Below are 22,276 nucleotides of genomic sequence, written 5' to 3'. Positions count from 1 at the left end.
TATAGAAATAAACAAAGGGCCATAACTTACTAAAAAATTGTTGAACCAGTCTGATTTTCAGGGGGACACAACTAGGGTACCAATACATCATTCTGACAAAGTTTGGTCAAAATCCCCCAGGTAGTTTCTGAGGAGATGGGATAACGAGAAATTGTTAACGGACGGAAGGACGGACGGACTGACGGACGGACGGACGGACGGACGGAAGGACGACGGACCACGGACGCAGAGTGATTTGAATAGCCCACCATCTGGTGATGGTGGGCTAAAAATGACTGTATGTGATTGAGTGCACTTAACATGCTGAACACTATTCCTTATAATTGTGTTTCAATATAACTCTGGTGTGGTTGTGCGAGACCCTCAATTAAAACACCTGGTACACAATTTCCTGTGCTGAATTACAATCCTCTGAGGTTTGATGATTCTTGGTCAAATAGTTTTTGAGATATGCATGTCACAAATTGGGACAGGCAACAATGATGGACGATAAGCACTGGGGTATCAAATTTTAACTAGAGATGCTTTTGAGAAAAGCGCATGTCTCCCACAACTGCCCCTATGAAAAATGTCTAGTTTCTCTAGATGATTAGATGAATGGACCCAATTAGACGGCTTGGACGAATGGACTCAATCAGTAATTCAAGGGTCATAATTCAAAAGTGCCTGGGCCAATTTGGCTAGTTATCGAACTTGGCCGAGGTCTTATGGTCAAACACATTTTGTTCAAGTTTGGTGAAGATTGGATGAGAAATGTTCGACTTAAGAGTGCGGACAAGCTTTGTGACAGACACACACACAGACTGGAGTAAATCAATATATCTCCCAAACCACTGTGTGATGGTGTGGTGGGAGACATAAATAGCTCAACTTGAGCATTTGTGCTAAGAATCTGGGATAATAAAAACAGGCAATATTAAATTATATGAGAGGTGATAGTTCTGCCTTATCATATTTAACAGGATTTTTCACTGTCTTAAAGTAAGGAAGATGAAAAATGGCATCAATATTAACTGACTGGCAGTGTCTATGGAACAAATTTGTATTGTTATTTTCACTCTCCTATAATGATGTCATTTATATTCATTAGACTCCTTCAAAGTATTCCTCATTTCTCAAGGAAACTGAGGAATGTACTGAAAACAAAAACTACATGACTTGCATTCTTCTCTTACTTAATGTAAAATAAAGGAATCTATTCCAATTTTCACTCAAACTGAATAAGCTATTGGTTTAGCTTAAACTATCACCCAAGGGAGGCAATTTTAATTTTTGAAAATTATTCAGTTCAATTGTTTGATAATGCATGTTATTTTTTTTGCAAATCTACAATTAGAAAGGAAGACAATTTTGTATAAAAGAGCAGTCAGAGTTATGAAACTTGTTATCTTAACTTGAGCCAACACGTTTATAGCAAAGTCCAATGTAATTCCTCCACTAGTGTGTATTATGAGAAGAATCAAAGATTTTACTAAAGGAAAATAGTATATTAGGACAGTTTTAGTTTCATAGCTATTCAAGGAAAACAGTAAGTAAAGGGGGAGTAATTTTGTCAAATTAAAATAAAACAAAAAGTTCATGAGTAATGTATTGCAATATGATTCCAAATATTGTATGAAGATGTGTTTATTGAGATTCTATTAAAGGAAATAGCATTTTAAGGACATTTTCAAAGTGCAAAAAGGGAAGTATTTATGTCAAAATAAAAGTCAGAATTATGGTACCAGGTACAAGAACTTGCCCTATGATCCTTTCAGCCTGTTCTGAAGTTCAATACAATACCTTCATAGGTTTCAGAGATTTTTCTTAAAGAAATTGACAATTTTGCTATATATTCTTAGTAAAAAAGGGGAATAATTTTGTCAAAATACAAGGCAGATTTATGAAAGTTAGTGTATAAAATAACAATATGATCTTAAAGGTTTGAAATTGTGAGGAGTTTCCATCAAATTCATGGATAGGGTTTAAAAATATTAAATGTCAATTTTTGAGTCATTTTAAAAGAAAGGTGAAAATTTTGTCAAAACGAAAGTGCTTAGGTTACTGGACCTGATTTATGATCCTTTTTACCTGTTCTTAAGTTTCAGAACAAAACTTCCAATTGTTTCAGACATCCATTTTGTCCCATATTTCTAAGTAAATAAAGGGAATAATTTTATCAAAGTAATAGGCAGAGTTACAGAACTTGGTGTGTAAACTTATATTATAATCTCAAAATGTCTGTGTGAAATTTCAATCAAATGCATGACAAAGTTTCAGAAGTATCAAAAGAAATGTCAGTTTGGGGAAAATTTTTAACAATTTTGATAAATTATTTTATCATTTTGTCAGAGTCATGGTACCTGATATGTGAAAACTTGTCTTATGATCCTAAAAATGTATTTAAAGTTTCAATATTACATCTGTACTGGTTCCCTTATGGGCCAAGATGGGATGGTACAAAGTGATTCCTATATAGACCCAAAACATAGTTTCTGGAGGTATAGTTAATTTCTTACTTGTCAATCAGTAGTTTGCATAGATGCACATGTCCGCATGTGGCTGCAGCATGTAATGGTGTCCACATCTCACTGTCACGTGCATTCACAATAGCACCAAACTCAAGCAAGAGTTTTAACATTTCTTCACTATCATCAATACAGCACTGAAATATAGAAAATGTATTATGTAAAATCATATTACAACTTGTACAGAATATTTTACATTTATGCAGCACTGAAATACAGAAATTGTATGGTCACAGCTTTGTATATGTAATGTACATTGTCCATTACTACAGCTCTGAAATACAGATGATGTATGATTGCATTACAACACTGTACTTTAATACAGACATTTTAAGATCATAATACAATATTGTACATTAAAACAGCACTGAAATAAGGAAACTGTAGAGTCTTATTACAATTAACTGTGTACACTTAATACAGCACTGAAATACAGAACTTGTACAGTCTAATAGCAACATTATATGTTAATACAGCACTGAAATACAGAACTTGTACAGTCTAATAGCAACATTATATGTTAATACAGCACTGAAATACAAAATTTATACAGTCTAATAGCAACATTATATATTAATACAGCACTGAAATGCAGAAATATATTTTCATAGTGCAACACTGAACATTAGCACAGCATTTACACATATTTAAAAACAGCACCTATATACATGTATAACAGTGACAAGGCAATATACATATTGCTAAACATGCTAAAGGGATGTATATGTACTAAGATGATTACATGAGTAAAATGTCAAAGTTTAAGACATTATCTTGAACTATAAACAGTCCCATTCAGTTACCAGATTATGTTATATTGCCTACAGATAAAACACTGCATCATGCACAAACTCAACACTCCAAGATAATTGGGTTTATATGTGGAAAAAAAACAATAGTTAATTATTTCTAAATGTAGGCCATTATAAAAACTGAGTGTCATTAACTATGTATAATTGCTTGACTATTGATTTATATGCTGTTTTTTGTGCCTTCCACAATACTGTTGTATAAAGACTTTCTGAAGAATTAAAGAGGGACAGTAAAACTTTAGGAACTAAGCCAAATCCCTGCCTGTCAAATGGAAGCAATAAAGATGTACTTAACAATGATAATGTCAATAACATCCAGTCCAATAATATATTGACCATATACACTAGCATTGTGGTGTCCTCCCTCCTGAGACAACTAGAAATTCATGATTTACTTTCCACAAACAGACAAGCCATTAAACACTAAGTGAGATCACCAGTAAGAATGTAGTAGTGTAGTGATCTATTAACTTGATTCCCCAACAAATCTCCCTGGTAATTTGGTGGTAATTTGGCCCTATTGTGAGGAGTCAAGACCTCATTAGGATCTAGTTCCATTTAGCAAGATGTGCCATTATTCATCAAATTATAATGTACATTATGTTGACAACAAATAAAGCTGTGATGATGTACACTTCCATGGAAATGTTGCTGTTGGATTCTACTGACAGTTATTTTTTACAGTCTACATTCCTTATAATAAATGGAAGGATTTCTATTGTACAAGTTTCAGACCTCTTTTAGGCAATGCATTAATCCTCACTTAGAAGGCTTTTCATACACAAGTTGTCATCACAGAATCACACCTAAAATAAGTAATACTGTCTGGCATAGAAATATTTACATGAAAACAATACAAAATACTACAAGAGCTCACAGAACATGAAATGCCCCCTTTGATGCCTACAGTAACTGCACTGTGCAGTGGACGTTTGACGTACTGACCTCAAATCAATAATTATGGTTCATAAGTGACCTCCATATCAAATGATCTAAGACCAAAGCATTCTCTAACTATCTGGCAAAAAAATTCTACTGTTCTGGGTCAATGTGACCTTGACCTTTGACCTACTGATCTCAAAATCAATAGGGGTCATATGATGGTCATGATCAACATCCCTATTAAGTTTGATCCTAGGCCCAAGCGTTTTCAAGTTATTGTCCGGAAATGGTTTAATAATGTGACCTTTACCTTGGACCTACTGACCTCAAAATCAATAGGGGTCATTTGCTGGTCATGATCAACCTCCCTATCAAGTTTCGTGATCCTAGGCCCAAGCGTTCTCAAGTTATCGTCTGGAAACAATTTAACTGTTTCAGATCAATGACCTTGACCTTTGACCTACCGAACTCTAAATCAATAGGGGTCATCTGCTGGTCATGATCGACCTCCCTATGAAGTTTATTGAACCTAGGCCCAAGCATTCTCAGTTATCGTCCGGAAACCGTTTAACTGTTCTGGGTCACTGTGACTTTGACCTTTGACCTACTGGTCTCAAAATCAATAGGGGTTATCTGCTGGTTATGACCAACCTCCTTATCAACTTTCATGATCATACGCCCATGCGTTCTTGAGTTATCATCCGGAAACTGATTGGTCTACATACCAACCTACCGACAGACATCTGCAAAACAATATACCCCTTCTTCTTGGAAGGGGGCATAATAATTTAGTTACATGGTTCATACAGACCTTCCTAAAAAAAATTCAAGTAGTTTTCAAGGAGTTTTCAAGTAGTTTTCCTCCATTTTCAAGGACTAAAATGGGCACAATGTCACTGTTGCTGAGACATGAAATAACCAATTTAAATCCAATTTAGGACAAAATTAAACAATGTAACACAAGATTTACCTTCAACACATCGCGTATTAATTACACAGTGTGAAAATTACTTGAAAGAGCATAAAACCCGTAAAGTACAGTACCGTACCGTACTATCGCCGACTCCGTGGCAGGCCCTAATGGCAGTAACGGTTGTTTTTTTTTTTGTCGTTTTTTAGTTTATTTTGGTCCGTTTATAATGTATGTCCCTTTTCACTTCGCACCCGACGAATTTAAGGACTATTTGCCATCTTTTGTACGTTTTTTCCTAAATTCAAGTAGTTTTCAAGTAGTTTCTGACTGTTACAAAATTCAAGTACCGTATAACCCCGTTTAAATGCCCCCGGGGGCGATGCATTTTACGAAAAATTTGATCTGAACAATGTCAGTAACTCGTATAAACGCCCCCCTGTTCATCCCAATTCATGCACTGACATAACCCGATACGTAATCGTACTGGGAATCTGTGTAAAGTCGCGCACTCAGGTGACATCATCTGAGTTAAATTCGATCAATACTGTAGCGTTTATAGCGTGGCATATTCAGTACTTTAATACACACAGTAGATTTATTTGTGCCATGCCTGTTGACGTGTTTAAAAGTTTGTGTTAATAAAGTGTTTTTTTTTTGAAATTCATTTGTATTGTTATGGAATTGTTATTATCTGGATATTATTGTGATGGATCTAGGACCAATTTTTGGAGGTAAGATTTTTTTATTTTCCCCAAAAAACGTGGGGGGGCGTTAATTAGAGGGGGGGCGTTAATACGGAGTTATACGGTAGTTTTCAAGGAGTAGGCATCAAAGGACTTTTCATGGCCTGTGGGAACCATGAGTTAAATATTTGCAGAAAGTTTTGTACATTTTATAATTAAGCAATGCACCAGACAATCCCTAACTACCTCCAACATACAATATTTTACAGGATAGTTGTTCTCACTCCTCAAACTCTTGATATTACCCATTTTTGGGTTTAAATTTTGTGTACTAAGATGGCATTTTCAGGCAGCAATAAATAAGAACTTCACTGCAATCGTCATTCTGGCAGAACCCCTGATGCTGTTCAACCACTGAGGGTAGAAAGGGGGGAATGGAAAGAGGGTAACCTCCGGGTCAATACTCCGGACAAGAATGGTACTATAGTATACAATGTTGAATAATCAAAGGACAAGAACTCAATGAAAAATCATCCTACCAGATCATGAAGACAATATGCTCATCTCCTTTTAGGAGTATAGCCTCCTATGAAGGTTTGCTAAATTCCAGTCAACGGTTGCTTAGAAATACTCTGGACAATAATTGCAGGAAGGATGGAGGAGGCAGCCACTTTATGCTTCCCCTTTGGGGACAGATCATAACGATAAATCAGTGTTCAAAGTTTCAAAGACACATGTCAAATAGTTTTGACAAAACACTGACTTGTACGAAAACTGAACCAATTTCAAAGTCCAAAAAGGGCCATAATTCCGCCAGAATAGTTGACAGAGTTAAGTGCTCTTGCCTACAGATGGAAATCGTGATGATAAGCAAGTGTTCAAAGTTTCAAAGCCACATGTCAAATAGTTTTGACAAAACATGGACTTGTACGAAAACTGTACCAATTGCCTAGACCAAAAAGGGCCAAAATAGTTGACAGAGTTATGTACTCTTGCCTACAGATAGAGATTGTTAAAATAAACAAGTGATAAAAGTTTCAAAGCCATAATGTCAAACAGTTTACACAAAATATGAACTGGTACAAAAAACTTAACAAAGATTTTAAGTTAAAAGGGGCCATAATTCAGCCAAAATCCTTGATAGAGTTATGTACTCTTGCCTAAAACCAGACAAGGTGATGGTACACAAAGTTTCAAGGCTATATCTCAAAAGGTTTTGTTAAATGTGGACTGGTACGGAAAACTTAACCAAGGTGTGATGCCGAATAGTCGAGCTAAAAATAGGTTAAACCCTTTGCTTTACGATGATTTAGCTTACAAACATGAATTCAACATTATCTCCACAAAACCTCCAATACTGAGTTATTGTTCGTCTTCTTCCGCATCTTACAGCTATTTTCACATACAAAATTTATATTGTTGGTCAAAAATGGCTACAGAGCTGAATTTACTCTCAGAAAAGAAAACTGTGGCAACAGCTATAACAAGTGAATAAAGTATTGCCATGCAATACAAAGTCCCCTACTGGAAGGCACCTAATTTTCTCTACTGCAGTATAACATAATGAACTGATATCTGTCAATGATGTATAAACAATATTGTACTATATATAAAATACGTTATAACAACATGTGCATATATAAAAACCCACAGTTGTTTTCATATTGAATTTTTTTGGCCGATTATAAAAAAGTTATCATATAAGTTATTTATAGTAAAAAAATGGGGAAATTAATCCTAAAAAAAAAAAATCGAAAAAAAAAAAAAAATCTATATAATATAAGTCCACAAGAAACTCTTTACCAGGTAGAGATAGGTCAAAATACACCTAAAACTTGGATGTAACATGCATGTTGTACCACAGAAAAGTGGTCTCGATTTTTCTCTAAGGCCAGTAATAAAAAAGTTACAATATAATCTATTTATAGTAATAACAAAGGGACGTAATTCTAGAAACAAGGGTGTCTCATGGTGATGAATATTTGGTCCAAGTTACATCAAAATCCCTCCATGCATGAAGAAGAAATGCTCCGAACAAAGTCATTCTTGAATTTGAACTTTGACCTCTAAATATGACCTTGACCTTAGACCTAGGGACCTGGTTCTTGCGCATGACAATCCGTCTTATGTTGGTGAACATTTGTGCCAAGTTACATCAAAATCCCTCCATGCATTAAGAAGAAATGCTCCAGACAAAGTCATTCTTGTGTCTGACCTTTGGTCTCTAAGTGTGACCTTGACATTAGACCTCGGGCCCGGGTTTTGCGCATGACATGTTGTCTCATCCAGGGGAATATTTGTGCCAACTGATATTTAAATCCTGTTTTGCATGACAAAGTTATAGACCGGACAGGAAATAAAACCTTATTGACCTTTGACCTCCAACTGTGACCTTGACCTTTGAGCTAAGGGTTCGGGTTTTGCGCAAGGCACATTGTCTCATCATGGGGAACATTTATGCCAAGTAATATTATATTCCCTTGATGGATGACAGAGTTCTGGATCGGACAGGAAATAAAATTTATTGACTTTTGACCCCCAATTGTGACCTTGACCTTTGAGCTAGGGGTCCGGGATTTGCGCACGACACGTCGTCTCATCATGTGGAACACTTGTGCCACGTGATATTAAAATCCCTTAATGAATGCCAGAGTCATGGACCGGACACAAAACAGACCCTGTTCATGCTATGTTAACATTTGACTGCTAAGTGTGACCTTGACCTTTGAGCTAGGGGTCTGAAAATTGTGCACGACATATCGTCTTATTATGAGGTACATTTGTGCCAAGTAATATTAAAATCCCTTCATGGATGGGAGAGTTACGGACCGGACAGAAAAAAAGCCTTGTTGACCTTTGACCTCCAATTGTGACCTTGACCTTTCAGCTAGGGCTCCGGGTTTTGCGCACGACACGTCGTCTCATCATAGGGAACATTTGTGCCAAGTAATATTAAAATCCCTTCATGGATGACAGAGTTATGGACCGGACACGAAATTGCGGACAGACGAACTGACGGAATGACGGAAAAGCGCATTCCTATAGTCCCCGAAACTGGTTTTCAACCAGTAGGGACTAATAAACCAACAACAAAGATGGGGCAGCCATTTTATTTTAATCAAAATTCATATCAGAATATCATTAACCAGATATGGAATATATCTTGTCTACCTCTCTTGACCAATAGAAATGCAAAAATTTGAAGAAGGCAAGATGATGACAAATATTACAATTCACAGACTTATTCATACTGACAATATATTGACACTGGGATTAAAGGACTAATCCAAATCAACAATAAACTAATATTACCTTAACAGATTTATCAATAACAAAAATTCATTGATATTGTGATTAACTTACTTTTCCATATTCACAATACATTGACTTGATAATCAGTGGACTTATACACACTGACAATATACTGATATCATAATTAATGGACTTAACCAATATGTTGACAATATACTGATATCATAATTGATGAAAAAACCAATGTTGACAATATACTGATATCATAATTAATGGACCTAACCAATACTGACAATATACTGATATCATAATTAATGGACCTATCCAATACTGACAATATACTGATATCATTATTGATGGGCCTAACAAATACTGACAATATACTGATATCATAATTGATGGACTTACCAATGTTGACAATATACTGATAATTGATGGACCTAACCAATGTTGACAATATACTGATATCATAATTGACCGACTTACCAATACTGACAATATACTGATACCATAACTGATGGACTTAACCAATGTTGACAATATACTTATATCATAATTGATGGACTTACCAAATAACCAATACTGAAAATATACTGTTATCAAAATTGATGGACCTTGCCAATGTTGACAATATACTGCTATCATAATTGACAGACTAACCAATAGTGACAATATACTGATATCATAATTGATGGGCCTAACAAATACTGTCAATATACTGATATCATACTTGACAGACTTACTAATACTGACAATATACTGGTATCATAATTAATGGATTTATCCATATTGAAAATATATTGATATCATAAGTAATGGACTTACCATATTGACAATATAATGATATCATAATTAATGGACTTATCAATAATGACAGTATATTGATACAACTATTAATGGACTTTTCCATATCAACTATACATAGATACCAAAATTAACAGGCTAATTATATTACTGATGACAGACCTACTTTTTGAGAAAGCAAAATCACTTATTATATTGTGCGGAGTAGTTCTGATTGGGAACTGAAGTTGATGTCAGTTTGGTTATTTCCTAACACAATGACAAAGATAAAATGACAGGCCTTCAAGTATTTCTCCTAGAAAAAAATATTGCAATGTGCTGCAAAATATAATGAGATTTCCTGATTGGGAGGAGAAACATGTCAAAATAGTTCAGTTTTGGCGAAGTATCTCAGTACCTCATCAATAACAGACCCTGGGAAGATTTAGGAGAAGTCAATACACCTGTCAAACTCTAAACCATAACCAAAGAGATTAAAAAACAGCAAAAACAAACCAAACAAGAGCTCGTCGAACATGAAATGCCCCCCTTGATGCATTCAGTAATTGCACAAGGAACAGAAATTATTTGCTCACTGTAAACAAAAGTTCTACTGTTCTGGTTCAATGTGACCTTGACCTTTGACCTATTGACCTCAAATTCAACAGGGGTCATCTGCTGGTCATGATCAACCTCCCTATTATGTTTCGTGATCCTAGGCCCAAGCATTCTCAAGTTATCACCTGGAAAGGGTTTAACTGTTCCGGGGGTCAATGTGACCTTGACCTTTGGCCTACTGACCTCAAAATCTATAGGGGTCATCTATTGGTCATGACCAATCTCCCTATCAAGTTTCATGATCCTAGGCCCGAGCGTTCTCAAGTAATTATCCGGAAATGGTTCAACTGTTCCTTGTCACTGTAACCTTGACCTTTGACCTACTGACCTCAAAATCAGTAGGGGTAATCTGCTGGTCAGGATTAACCTCTCTATCAACTTTCATGATCCTTGGCCCAAGCGTTCTTGAGTTATTGTCCGGAAACCGTTTAATTGTTCCTGGCCAATGTGACCTTGAACTTTGACTTAATGACCTCAAATTCAATAGGGGTGATCTGCTGGTCATGACCAACGTCCCTATCAATTTTCCTGATCCTAGGCAGAAGCATTCTTGAATTTTCGTCTAGACACCGTTTTACTGTTCCTGGTCACTGTGACCTTGACCTTTGACCTACTGATCTCAAAATCAATACGAGTCATCCGCTGGTGATGATCAACCTCCCTATCAACTTTCACGATCCTAGGCCCAAGCATTCTTGAGTTATTATCCGGAAACCGTTCAACTGTTCCAGGTCACTGTGACCTTGAACTTTGACATACTGATCTCAAAATCAATAGGGGTCATCTGCTGGTCATGACCAATCTCCCTATCAACTTAAATGATCCTGGGCCCAATCATTCTCGAGTTATCATCCGGAAACTGTTTAACTGTTCCGGGTCACTGTGACCTTGACCTTTGACCTACTGACCTCAAAATCAAAAGGAGTCATTTGCTGGTGATAACCAACCTCCCTATCAACTTTCACAATCCTAGGCCCAAACATTCTTGAGTTATCATCCAGTAACCGTTTAACTGTTCCAGGTCACTGTGACCTTGAACTTTGACATACTGACCTAAAAATCAATAGGAGTCATCTGCTGGTCATGACCAATCTCCCTATCTACTTTGATGACCCTGGGCCCAAACGTTCTTGAGTTATCATCCGGAAACTGTTTAACTGTTCTGGGTCACTGTGACCTTGACCTTATAAGTAGTGGAAGTATATAAGACATTTAAAGGTACTGTGCTAATTTAAATTTCCAACAGTATTTGGTCGGCGTTCCTTGATGATATAACAGTAGAAGTGAAGTGAATTTGTAGTATTTGTCCAATCATCACAGATAACATTAATTTTGTCCCACCAAGGTATTGAATTCAACACATCTGATTTGGCAACTGGAATGTTTTGTGCTCTTTCTATCTTAACTGCTTTTTTCATCTTAACTGAGATGATTTTTTTTCTTGAACAAGCAAATTAACTATTTTCTTCCAACATCAACACAATGCAAGTAACTGCATCTATTTTCATTTACTACATTAAATATGAAAGGCACAGCAGGCAGTGGAAATTATCTTAATAGGTCTGAAGACCTCCTTTTAATAAAGTTGTATATTCTGTTTTCATAAAACAATCATAACAGCTTTTTCTTGTTATTTCCTTCTTTCAGCAACTCTCATTTCATAGTTTTCAAATGATTAAATATTTGATCAAGGCCAGAAAAAATAGATCTTTAGATTCTCATCTGGATTTTGGAAAAAATTTGGGTGTGAAGCACTAATTATTTTTTGGCTTGGGGCGCTGCTCCAAGCCTATACATGTATATTGTTTTTGGTTATTTTGCCTCCCCATATATAGTCGTGTCTACTACAAGAAGCCGGGAAGCAGTTTATGTAAGGCAGGATGTAAGGAGTCTACCGACTGGTCACACCTACATGCTTCAGTCCAATGGGTGTTTGCTTTTTATGACAGTCTATTATTATTTCGAGGGTGTTTTATGAGCAATAATATGATAACAATATGTAAATCAATTACATATATTAAGATTTTATTGAAAATGAAGATCCTTTCATTTCTGACTTTCTCTCTTTTGTGTGTTTTCATCACTTAGTCATGTTCGCGAAAAAGACAGAGAAGTTGACTATTTCTAGATTTAAATAGTAACAAAGGAAAACCCTCATTTGGACTATAAATAAAACAAGTGGACGACACGGATGCTTTTACACAATGTTTTCGGTTTTATACAAACTGTTTTTGTTTTTGATCATAAGCTGCAATATACAATAAAATTATAACTCATGCCTGGGTCTGCATTCTGGAAGTCTACAATTGATAATAGCTTTTTATCAATACCAAACATCTTACTTTAAACATAATTTCATTTTTAATTAGTGGGAAACTGGATACAAAAACACATGTATTGTACTTTATCATATAAAAGGGAAGTAAATTTCATGTACAAACAAAATAAAGAAAATTAACTTGTGTGCCTGTGACCCTGACCACTGCACATGACACTATGTCTTGTAATAGTGAATATTTATGCCAAGTTATTTAAATATACACCCATGCATAATGTTACAAACCAGACAAAAAATGTTACCTATTATCTGTGACCTTGATCTTTGAGGCGAGGGCCTAGATCTTGCACATGGCACATCACTTCCTTATGGGGAACATTTGTGCCAAGTGATTTTTAAATCCCTTGATGAGCAGTAGAGCTGGACTGGACATGAAACTGATGCTCTAAACCTGTGACCTTGAAGTGTAACCTTGACCTTGGAGTCTGGGTTTTGCACATAACAATCAACTCATTATGAGAAACATTTGTGCCATATAATTTTTAAATCCCTTGATGAATGGTAGAGTTATGGACTGGACAAGAAACAGACCATGTTAACCTTTGACCTCTAAGTGTGACCTTGATCTTAGAGCTAGGTGTCTGGGTCTTGCACATTACATATCAACTCATCATAGGGAACATTTATGTCATGTAATTTTAAAATCCCTCGATAAATGGCAGAGTTATGGACCAGACAAGAAACAGACCATGTTAACTTTTAACCTCTAAGTGTGACCTTGACCTTAGAGCTTGGGGTCTGGGTTTTGCGCATGACACATTGTCTCATTATCAGAAAGTTATGTACCAACTAATTTTAAAATCCCTTGATGAATGGCAGAGTTATGGACCAGACACGAGACAGACCCTGTTAACATTTGACCTTGACCTTGGAGCTAGGGGTCTGGGTCTTGTGCATGACATACCAACTGATTATGAGGAACATTAAAATTTTGTGCAAAGCTGTTTCAAAATCCCTTCATAGATGGCAGAGTTGTGGTTCAGACACAAGCTGTGACGGATGGATGGAAAGATGGATGGAAGGATGGATGAACAGATGGAAGTTCGCAGCGTATTTCTATGTAATATGGAGGAAGGACGCAGCCTATTTCTATGTAATATGGAGGAAGAACGCAGCCTATTTCTATGTAATAAGGAGGAAGAATGCAGCCTATTTCTATGTAACAGGGAGGAAGAACGCAGCCTATTTCTATTTAACAGGGAGGAAGGAAGCAGTCTATTTCTATGTAACAGGGAGGAAGGAAGCAGTCTATTTCTATGTAACAAGGAGGTAGGACGCAGCCTATTTCTATGTAACAGGGAGGAGACGCAGCCTATCTCTATGTAACAGGGAGGAAGGACGCAGCCTATCTCTATGTAACAGGAAGGAAGGACGCAGTCTATCTCTATGTAACGGGGAAGAAGAATGCAGCCTATTTCTATGTAACAGGGAAGAAGAACGCAGCCTATTTCATGTAAGGGGAAGACGCACCTATCTATGTAACAGGGAAGAAGAGACGCCTACTCTATGTAACAGGGAGGAAGGACGCAGCCTATTTCTATGTAACAGGGGGGGAAGAACGCAGCCTATATCTATGTAACAGTGGGAAAGAAGGAGGAGGAAGGAGGCAGCCTACCTCTATGTAACAGGGAGGAAGGACGCAGCCTATTTCTATGTAACAGGGAGGAGACGCAGCCTATTTCTATGTAACAGGGGGAAAGAACGCAGCCTATTTCTATGTAACAGGGAGGAGACGCAGCCTATTTCTATGTAACAGGGAGGAAGAATGCAGCCTATTTGTATGCAACAGGGAAGAAGAACGCAGCCTATTTGTATGTAACAGGGTGGAGGGAGGAAGAACGCAGCCTATTTGTATGTAACAGGGAGGAGGGAGGAAGAACGCAGCCTATTTGTATGTAACAGGGAGGAGGGAGGAAGAACGCAGCCTATTTCTATGTAACAGGGAGGAAGAACGCAGCCTATTTCTGTGTAACAGGGAGGAAGAACGCAGCCTATTTCTATGTAATAGGGAGGAAGGACACAGCCTATTTCTATGTAACAGGGAGGAAGAATGCAGCCTATTTCTATGTAATACGGATATATTGATGTCTGTGTATGATTTACACCTGCTTCTCTGCATCAGTTATTTTTGTCAATTTATTGAAAAATTAACTTTGAACAATCTGATAATAAAAATAATCTATCAGCATTTTATAGTGAAGATACTACCTTCTTGCTTGTAAAACAAGAGCTGTCTGTTGACAGCGTGCTCGCCTATTTGAAGCATTGATAGAAGTATAGGGTCAAAATATTACCTGAGATTTTCAGACAAAAGAAAAGGAACAGATAAGACAAACAATGTACCTGCATTTGTGGATTTGGATAAGTTTTGCACTATAATGTGCGACCATATTGGTAAGCAAGTGTTCAAAGTGTCAAAGCCATATATCAAAAAGTTGATAGACAAAATATCTAATGGTATGCGAAACCTAACTAATTTCTATGTCCAGAAAAGGGCCATAACTGAGCTCAAGTCCTTGTCCTAGGTAAGTAGACTATGAAGGTAAACAAGTGGTCAAAGTTTCAAAACCATATGACAAACAGGTTAGGCATAATATAGACTGGTACGAAAAACTTCACTGATTTCAAAGTCCAAAAAAGACCATAATTTAGCCAAAATAGTTGACAGAGTTATGTACTCCTGCCTACAGATGGAAATCATGATGATAAACAAGTGTTCAAAGTTTCAAAGGCACATGTCAAATAGCTTTGACAAAACATTGACTTGTATGAAAACTAAACCAATTTCCAAGTCCAAAAAGGGCCATAATTTATCCCAAATAGTTGACAAGAGTTATGTACTCTTGCCTACAGATGGAAATCATGATGATAAACAAGTGCTCAAAGTTTCAAAGCCACATGTCAAATAGTTTTGACAAAACGTTGACTTGTATGAAAACTAAACCAATTTCAAAGTCCAACAAGAGATCACAGAGTGATCTTGGCGCCCACCAAGTGCCATTTTTGAGTGTTCCAAATTTCAAGACTTACTGACTAGCTCAAGGTCAAATTTCATTTCCGTACACAACACTGTGCATGTGGTCCAAATTCGAAAGCTGTAGCTCGAGAAATGTGAAAGTAGGTCACTAGATCAATCTTAAGGTCAAAGTTTAATTCGGTACACAAAACTATGCAAGTGGTCCGAATTTGAAGGCTTAGCTTGAGAAATGTGTAAGTAGGTCACTAGGTCAAAATCAAGGGTCAAATTTCACTTCAGAACACAAATCTATGCATGTGGTCCAAATCTGAAGCCTGTACCTTCAAAAATGTGAAAGTAGGTCACTAGGTCAATGTCAAGGTCAAAGTTTGTTTCGGTACACAATCCTATGCAAGTGGTCTAAATTTGAGGCCTGTAGCTACAGAAATGTGAAAGTAGGTCACTAGGTCAATCTTAAGGTCAAAGTTCATTTCGGTACACAAAACTATGCATGTGGTCCAAATTTGAAGGCTGTAGCTTGAGAAATGTGAAAGTAGGTCACTAGGTCAAAATCAAGGTCAAGTTTTATTTCAGAATACAGAACTATGCATGTGGTCCAAATTTGAAGCTTGTACCTTCAAAAATGTGAAAGTAGGTCACTAGGTCAATGTAAAGGTCAAAGTTTGTTTCGGTACATAAAACCATGCATGTGGTCCAAATTTGAAGGCTGTAGCTTGAGAAATGAGAAGGTAGGTCACTGGGTCAAAATCAAGGTCAAATTTAATTTCGGAACACAAAACTATGCATGTGGTCCAAATTTGAAGACTGAACCTTCAAAAATGTGAAAGTAGGTCACTAGGTCAAAATCAATGTCAAATTTCATTTTGAAACACGGAACTATGCATATGGTCCAAATTTGATACCTGTACCTTCAAAAATGTGAAAGTAGGTCACTAGGTCAAAATCAAGGTCAAAGTTTTTTCAAGTGCACAAAACTATGCATGTGGTCCAAATTTGAAGGCTGTAGCTACAGAAATGTGGAAGTAGGTCACTAGGTCAAAATCAAGGTCAACTCATGTCAAGGTTCATCTTGCCACTCAAAAATATACATGTGGTCCAAATTTGAATGTTGTAGTTATTGACAAGAAGATTTTAAAAGCTTTTCCCTATATAAGTCTATATGAACCATGTGACCCACGGGGCAGGGCCATATTTGACCCTAGGGGGATAATTTGAACAAACTTGGTAGAGAACCACTAGATGATGCTACATTACAAGTATCAAAGCCCAAGGCTTTGTGGTTTGGACAAGAAGATTTTCAAAGTTTTTCCCTATATAAGTCTATGTAAACCATATGACCCCCAGGGTGGGGCCATATTTGACTCTAGGGGTATAATTTGAACGATCTTAGTTGAAGACCACTAGATGATGTCACATACAAAATATCAAAGCCCTAGGCCCTGTGGTTTTGGACAAGAGGTTTTTCAAAGTTTTTCCCTATATAAGTCTATATAAACCATGTGACCCCCAGGGCGGGGCCATATTTGACCCCAGAGAAATAATATGAATCATCTTGGTAGAGGACCACTAGATAATGCTTCATACCAAATATCAAAGCCCTAGGCTCTGTGGTTTTGGACAAGAAGGTTTTCAAAGTTTTTCCCTATATAAATCTATTTAAATTATAGAAATAAACAAAGGGCCATAACTCACTCATAAATTGTTGAACCAGTCTGATTTTCAGGGGGACACAACTAGGGTACCAATACATCATTCTGACAAAGTTTGGTCAAAATCCCCCCAGTAGTTTCTGAGGAGATGCGATAACGAGAAATTGTTAATGGACGGGCGGACGGACGGACGGAATGACGGACGGACGGACCACGGATGCAGAGTGATTTTAATAGCCCACCATCTGATGATGGTGGGCTAAAAAAGGGCCATAATTCAGACAAAATAGTTGACAGATTATGTACTCTTGCCAACAGATATAAATCACAAAGATGAACAATTGTGCAAACTTCCAAAGCCACATGTCAAATAGTTTTGACAAAACATGGATTTGTACACAAATTGTACCAATTTCCAAGTCCAAAAAGGGCCATAATTCAGTCAAAACAGTTGACAGAGTTATGTACTCTTGCTGCAGATAGAGACTGTTATAATAAACAAGTGATAAAAGTTTCAAAGCTATATGTCAAACACTTTACACAAAATGTGAACTGGTACGAAAACTTAACCAAGATTTCTAAGTTAAAAGGGGCCATAATTCAGCCAAAATCCTTGATAGAGTTATGTACTCTTGCCTACAACTAGACATGGTGATACTTTCAAAGCTTTACCTCAAAAGACTTTGTCAAAAAGTGGACTGGTACGAAAAACTTAACCAAGGTGCGACGCTGACACCGACGCCGTGGTGAGTAGGATAGCTCTACTTATTCTTCGAATAATCGAGCTAAAAAACAGGCATTGCAAGTTCTCACCTGATGTAGAGCTGTCAGACCATCTTCGTTGGTGACATCTGGACTCACACCAGCCATTAACAACTTCCGAACTGAAATTTACAATAATTATATATATTGTAGGTTTCTCAGAAACACTTTTTTTTGTTTATTACCATAAAATATAAATTGTCATTATTAAACATGAGTGAAAAACAAGAGCTGTCAGTTGACAGCGTGCTCGACTATTCTCAGTGCTTGATAGTATAATATAAGCTATGAGTAAAACTTTAATATTACAATAAGCATATTCTAAGTCGAAAAGGGGCCATAATTCAGTCAAAATGCTTGATAGAGTTGTCTGCTCCTGTTTACAGACTGGGGTCATGATGGTAAACAAGTATGCAAAATATGAAAGCAATATCTCAATGGACTTTGAAAATATTTGGGGTGGTACGCAAACTTAAACATTTGCGAGATGCTCACGCTCACGCTAACGCCGACGCCGGGGCGAGTAGGATAGCTCCCCTATTCTTCAAACAGTCAAGCTAAAAAATGTGTCGAACATCGTAATAAGGCAATAAAAACAAAAACAAAAGAAAAAACATGCAAGAAACGTGGAAATTTCACAAAAACCAGGTTTTCAAATTTTGCATCATGCAAACAGGTTCTGTTTAAAAATGGGTCATTTCTATTTTTAGCAACAGTGACATTGATCTTGACCTCATGTGCAATCCCAAACTCTGTCTCTATGCAAGCTACCTATATACCAAGTTTCATTTGAATCGGTCACTCTTAATTCAAGTTATTGAGCGGAAACCAAAAGTTGACGCCGCCCGCCCAACAACATTCGCCAATCTTATAACCAGCTCCTTTTTTTTTGTAAACCTGGTTAAAAAAGAAAATAGTGTAGGTAGGCAAGCATTTATTTTCTTTTCTATTTTTTTTCTTCTTATTTTTGTCACCAAGAAACTTAAATAATTTATTCCTGTATTAAATCTAGAATGATACTTGAATATTGGGTAAATCAACATTTGATATGTTTGGTCAATTTTGCACCATTTTTTAAATCCAACTGTAGGTGTAAAATATATTAATTATGCACTAGGAGATGTCATTTAAATATTTTTCTATTTTTAACTCTAGCGGCCCCATAGAGCAACCAAGTCAAGTTTAGAAGAAGACCATAATACAAGGAGCATCTAGGTCAAGTGTAATCATCTTCAACCACAAGGTTTCAGAGGAGATGTTGTTTAAAGACTAGAAGTGTTTTTTAAGTTATAAAGCAATAGCTCCGATAGTTTAGGAGAAAAGCTGACCTAAACACAAAGCTTAACCAAGAAATCTGATTTTCTAAGTCCAAAAGGGACCACAATTCTTGCAAAAAGCAGGATGGAGTTACGTTTCTTGCTGTACAGAGTCAGCTATTGATGGTGAACAAGTGTTGCAAGTTTTAAAGCAATAGCTTTGGTAGTTTAGGAGAAAAGCTGACCTAAACTTAAAACTTAACCAGGCAACGCCAACGTCGACACCGATCAAAAGATGACAATAACTCACCTTTTTTTTCAGGTGCACAAATTCACAAGCTGGATAATATTCCTACATGGTTTAATGACTCTAGGTCAATTTTTTAAAGATATATGCAACACAAACTTTTAAGCACTTTATGTGTATTTTTCACTAACTCAAGGACCTTAACTCTGGTCTGGTTGAGTGAAATCTCAAAGTCAAACAGTACACCAGGTGCACAACTTCACATGCTATAGAAAAATCCCCTTAAGTTTTATGAAACAAGAGGACCATGATGGTCCTGAATCGCTCACCTCTTCCCACATGACCCAGTTTTGAGTATGACATCGTTTTTTCTATTATTTGACATAGTGACCTAGTTTTTGAGCTCATGTGACCCAGTTTTGAACTTGACCTAGATATTTTCAAGATAAAAATTCTGACCAATTTTCATGAAGATCCGTTGAAAAATATGGTCTCTAGAGAGGTCACAAGGTTTTTCTATTATTTGACCTATTGACCTAGTTTTCGAAGGTACGTGACCCTGTTTTGAACTTTACCTAGATATCATCAAGGTGAACATTCTCACTAATTTTCATGAAGATCTCATGAAAAAAATGGCCTCTACAGAGGTCACAAGCTTTTTCTATTTTTATACCTACTGGCCTAGTTTTTGACCACACGTGACCCAGTTTCGAAAATGACCTAGATATCATCAAGATAAACATTCAGACCAACTTTCATACAGATCCCATGAAAAATATGGCCTTTAGAGAGGTCACAAGGTTTTCCTATAATTTGACCTACTGACCTAGTTTTTGATAGCACGTGACTCACGTTATCTACTGACCTAGTTTTTGACCGCACGTGACCCAGTTTCGAAAATGACCTAGATATCATCAAGGTGAACATTCAGATCAATTTTCATGAAGATCCATTGAAAAATATGGCCTCTAGAGATGTCAAAAGATTTTTTTAATTTTAGACCTACTGACCTAGTTTTTGACCACAGTTGACCCAGTTTCAAAATTGACCTAGATATCATCAAGATGAACATTCAGACCAATTTTCATACAGATCCCATGAAAAAGTATGACCTCTAGAGAGGTCACAAGGTTTTTTTATTATTTGACCTACCGACCTAGTTTTTTAAGGCATGTGACCCAGTTTCAAACTTGACCTAGATATCATCAAGGTGAACATTCTGACCAATTTTCATGAAGATCCATTCAAGGGTATGGCCTCTAGAGAGGTCACAAGGTTTTTCTATTTCAAGACCTACTGACCTAGTTTTTGATCGCAGTTGACCCAGTTTCAAACTTGACCTATATATCATCAAGATAAACATTCAGACCAACTTTCATACAGATTCCATGAAAAATATGGCCTCTAGAGAGGTCACAACGTTTTTTCATTATTTGACCTACTGACCTAGTTTTTGATGGCACGTGCCCCACTTTCGAACTTGACCTAGATATCATCAAGATGAACATTCTGAGCAATTTTTATGAAGATCCATTCACAAGTATGGCCTCTAGAGAGGTCACAAGGTTTTTCTATTTTTAGATCTACTGACCTAGTTTTTGACCGCACATGACCCTGTTTCGAACTTGACCTAGATATCATCAAGATGAACATTCAGACCAATTTTCATACAGATCCCATGAAAAATATGGCCTTTAGAGAGGTCACAAGGTTTTCCTATTATTTGACCTACTGACCTAGTTTTTGACGGCACGTGACCCACTTTCGAACTTGACCTAGATATCATCAAGATGAACATTCAGAATAACTTTCATACAGATCCCATGAAAAATATGGCCTCTAGAGAGGTCACAATGTTTTTCTATTATTTGACCTACTGACCTAGTTTTTTTAGACATGTGACCCACTTTCGAACTTGACCTAGATATCATCAAGGTGAACATTCTGACCAATTTTCATGAAGATCTCATGAAATATATGGCCTCTAGAGAGGTCACAAGGTTTTTCTATTTTTAGACCTACTGACCTAGTTTTTGACCGCACGTGACCCAGTTTCGAACCTGATCTAGATATCATCAAGATGAACATTCAGACCAATTTTCATACAGATCCCATGAAAAATATGGCCTTTAGAGAGGTCACAAGGTTTTTCTATTATTTGACCTACTGACCTAGTTTTTGACAGCACGTAACCCAGTTTCGAACTTGACCTAGATATCATCGAGGTGAACGTTCTGACCAATTTTCATGAAGATCTTTTGAAATATATGGCCTCTAGAGAGGTCACAAGGTTTTTCTATTTTTAGACCTACTGACCTAGTTTTTGATGGCACTTGACCGAGTTTCGAACTTGACCTAGATATCATCAAGGTGAACATTTTGACCAATTTTCATGAAGATCTCATGAAATATATGGCCTCTAGAGAGGTCACAAGGTTTTTCTATTTTTAGACCTACTGACCTAGTTTTTGATGGCACATGACCCAGTTTCGAACTTGACCTAGATATCATCAAGGTGAACATTCTTACCAACTTTCATAAACATCCCACGAAAAATGTGACCTCTAGAGTGGTCACAAGCAAAAGTTTACGGACGG

General features: G+C 36.8%; 1 protein-coding gene across 6 annotated transcripts in view; it reads right to left on the bottom strand.

Moving 5' to 3' along the window:
• The window catches only part of LOC123549149 (protein phosphatase 1 regulatory subunit 16A-like), a 150,872-nt gene that overhangs the window by 92,078 nt on the left and 36,518 nt on the right, over window positions 1-22,276 (bottom strand). For all 6 annotated transcript variants that reach the window (XM_053546623.1, XM_053546626.1, XM_053546627.1 and 3 more), the window contains exons 3-4: window positions 18,228-18,298; window positions 2,499-2,644 (exon numbers count right to left, since the gene is read on the bottom strand). In XM_053546623.1, coding sequence (XP_053402598.1) covers window positions 2,499-2,644; window positions 18,228-18,298 — 217 coding nt within the window. The remainder of the gene's footprint in view (window positions 1-2,498; window positions 2,645-18,227; window positions 18,299-22,276) is intronic.

This window comes from Mercenaria mercenaria, chromosome 6, assembly GCF_021730395.1.
Source record: "Mercenaria mercenaria strain notata chromosome 6, MADL_Memer_1, whole genome shotgun sequence".
NCBI lineage: Eukaryota > Metazoa > Mollusca > Bivalvia > Venerida > Veneridae > Mercenaria > Mercenaria mercenaria.
This window is presented reverse-complemented; position numbering and strand designations above follow the sequence as displayed.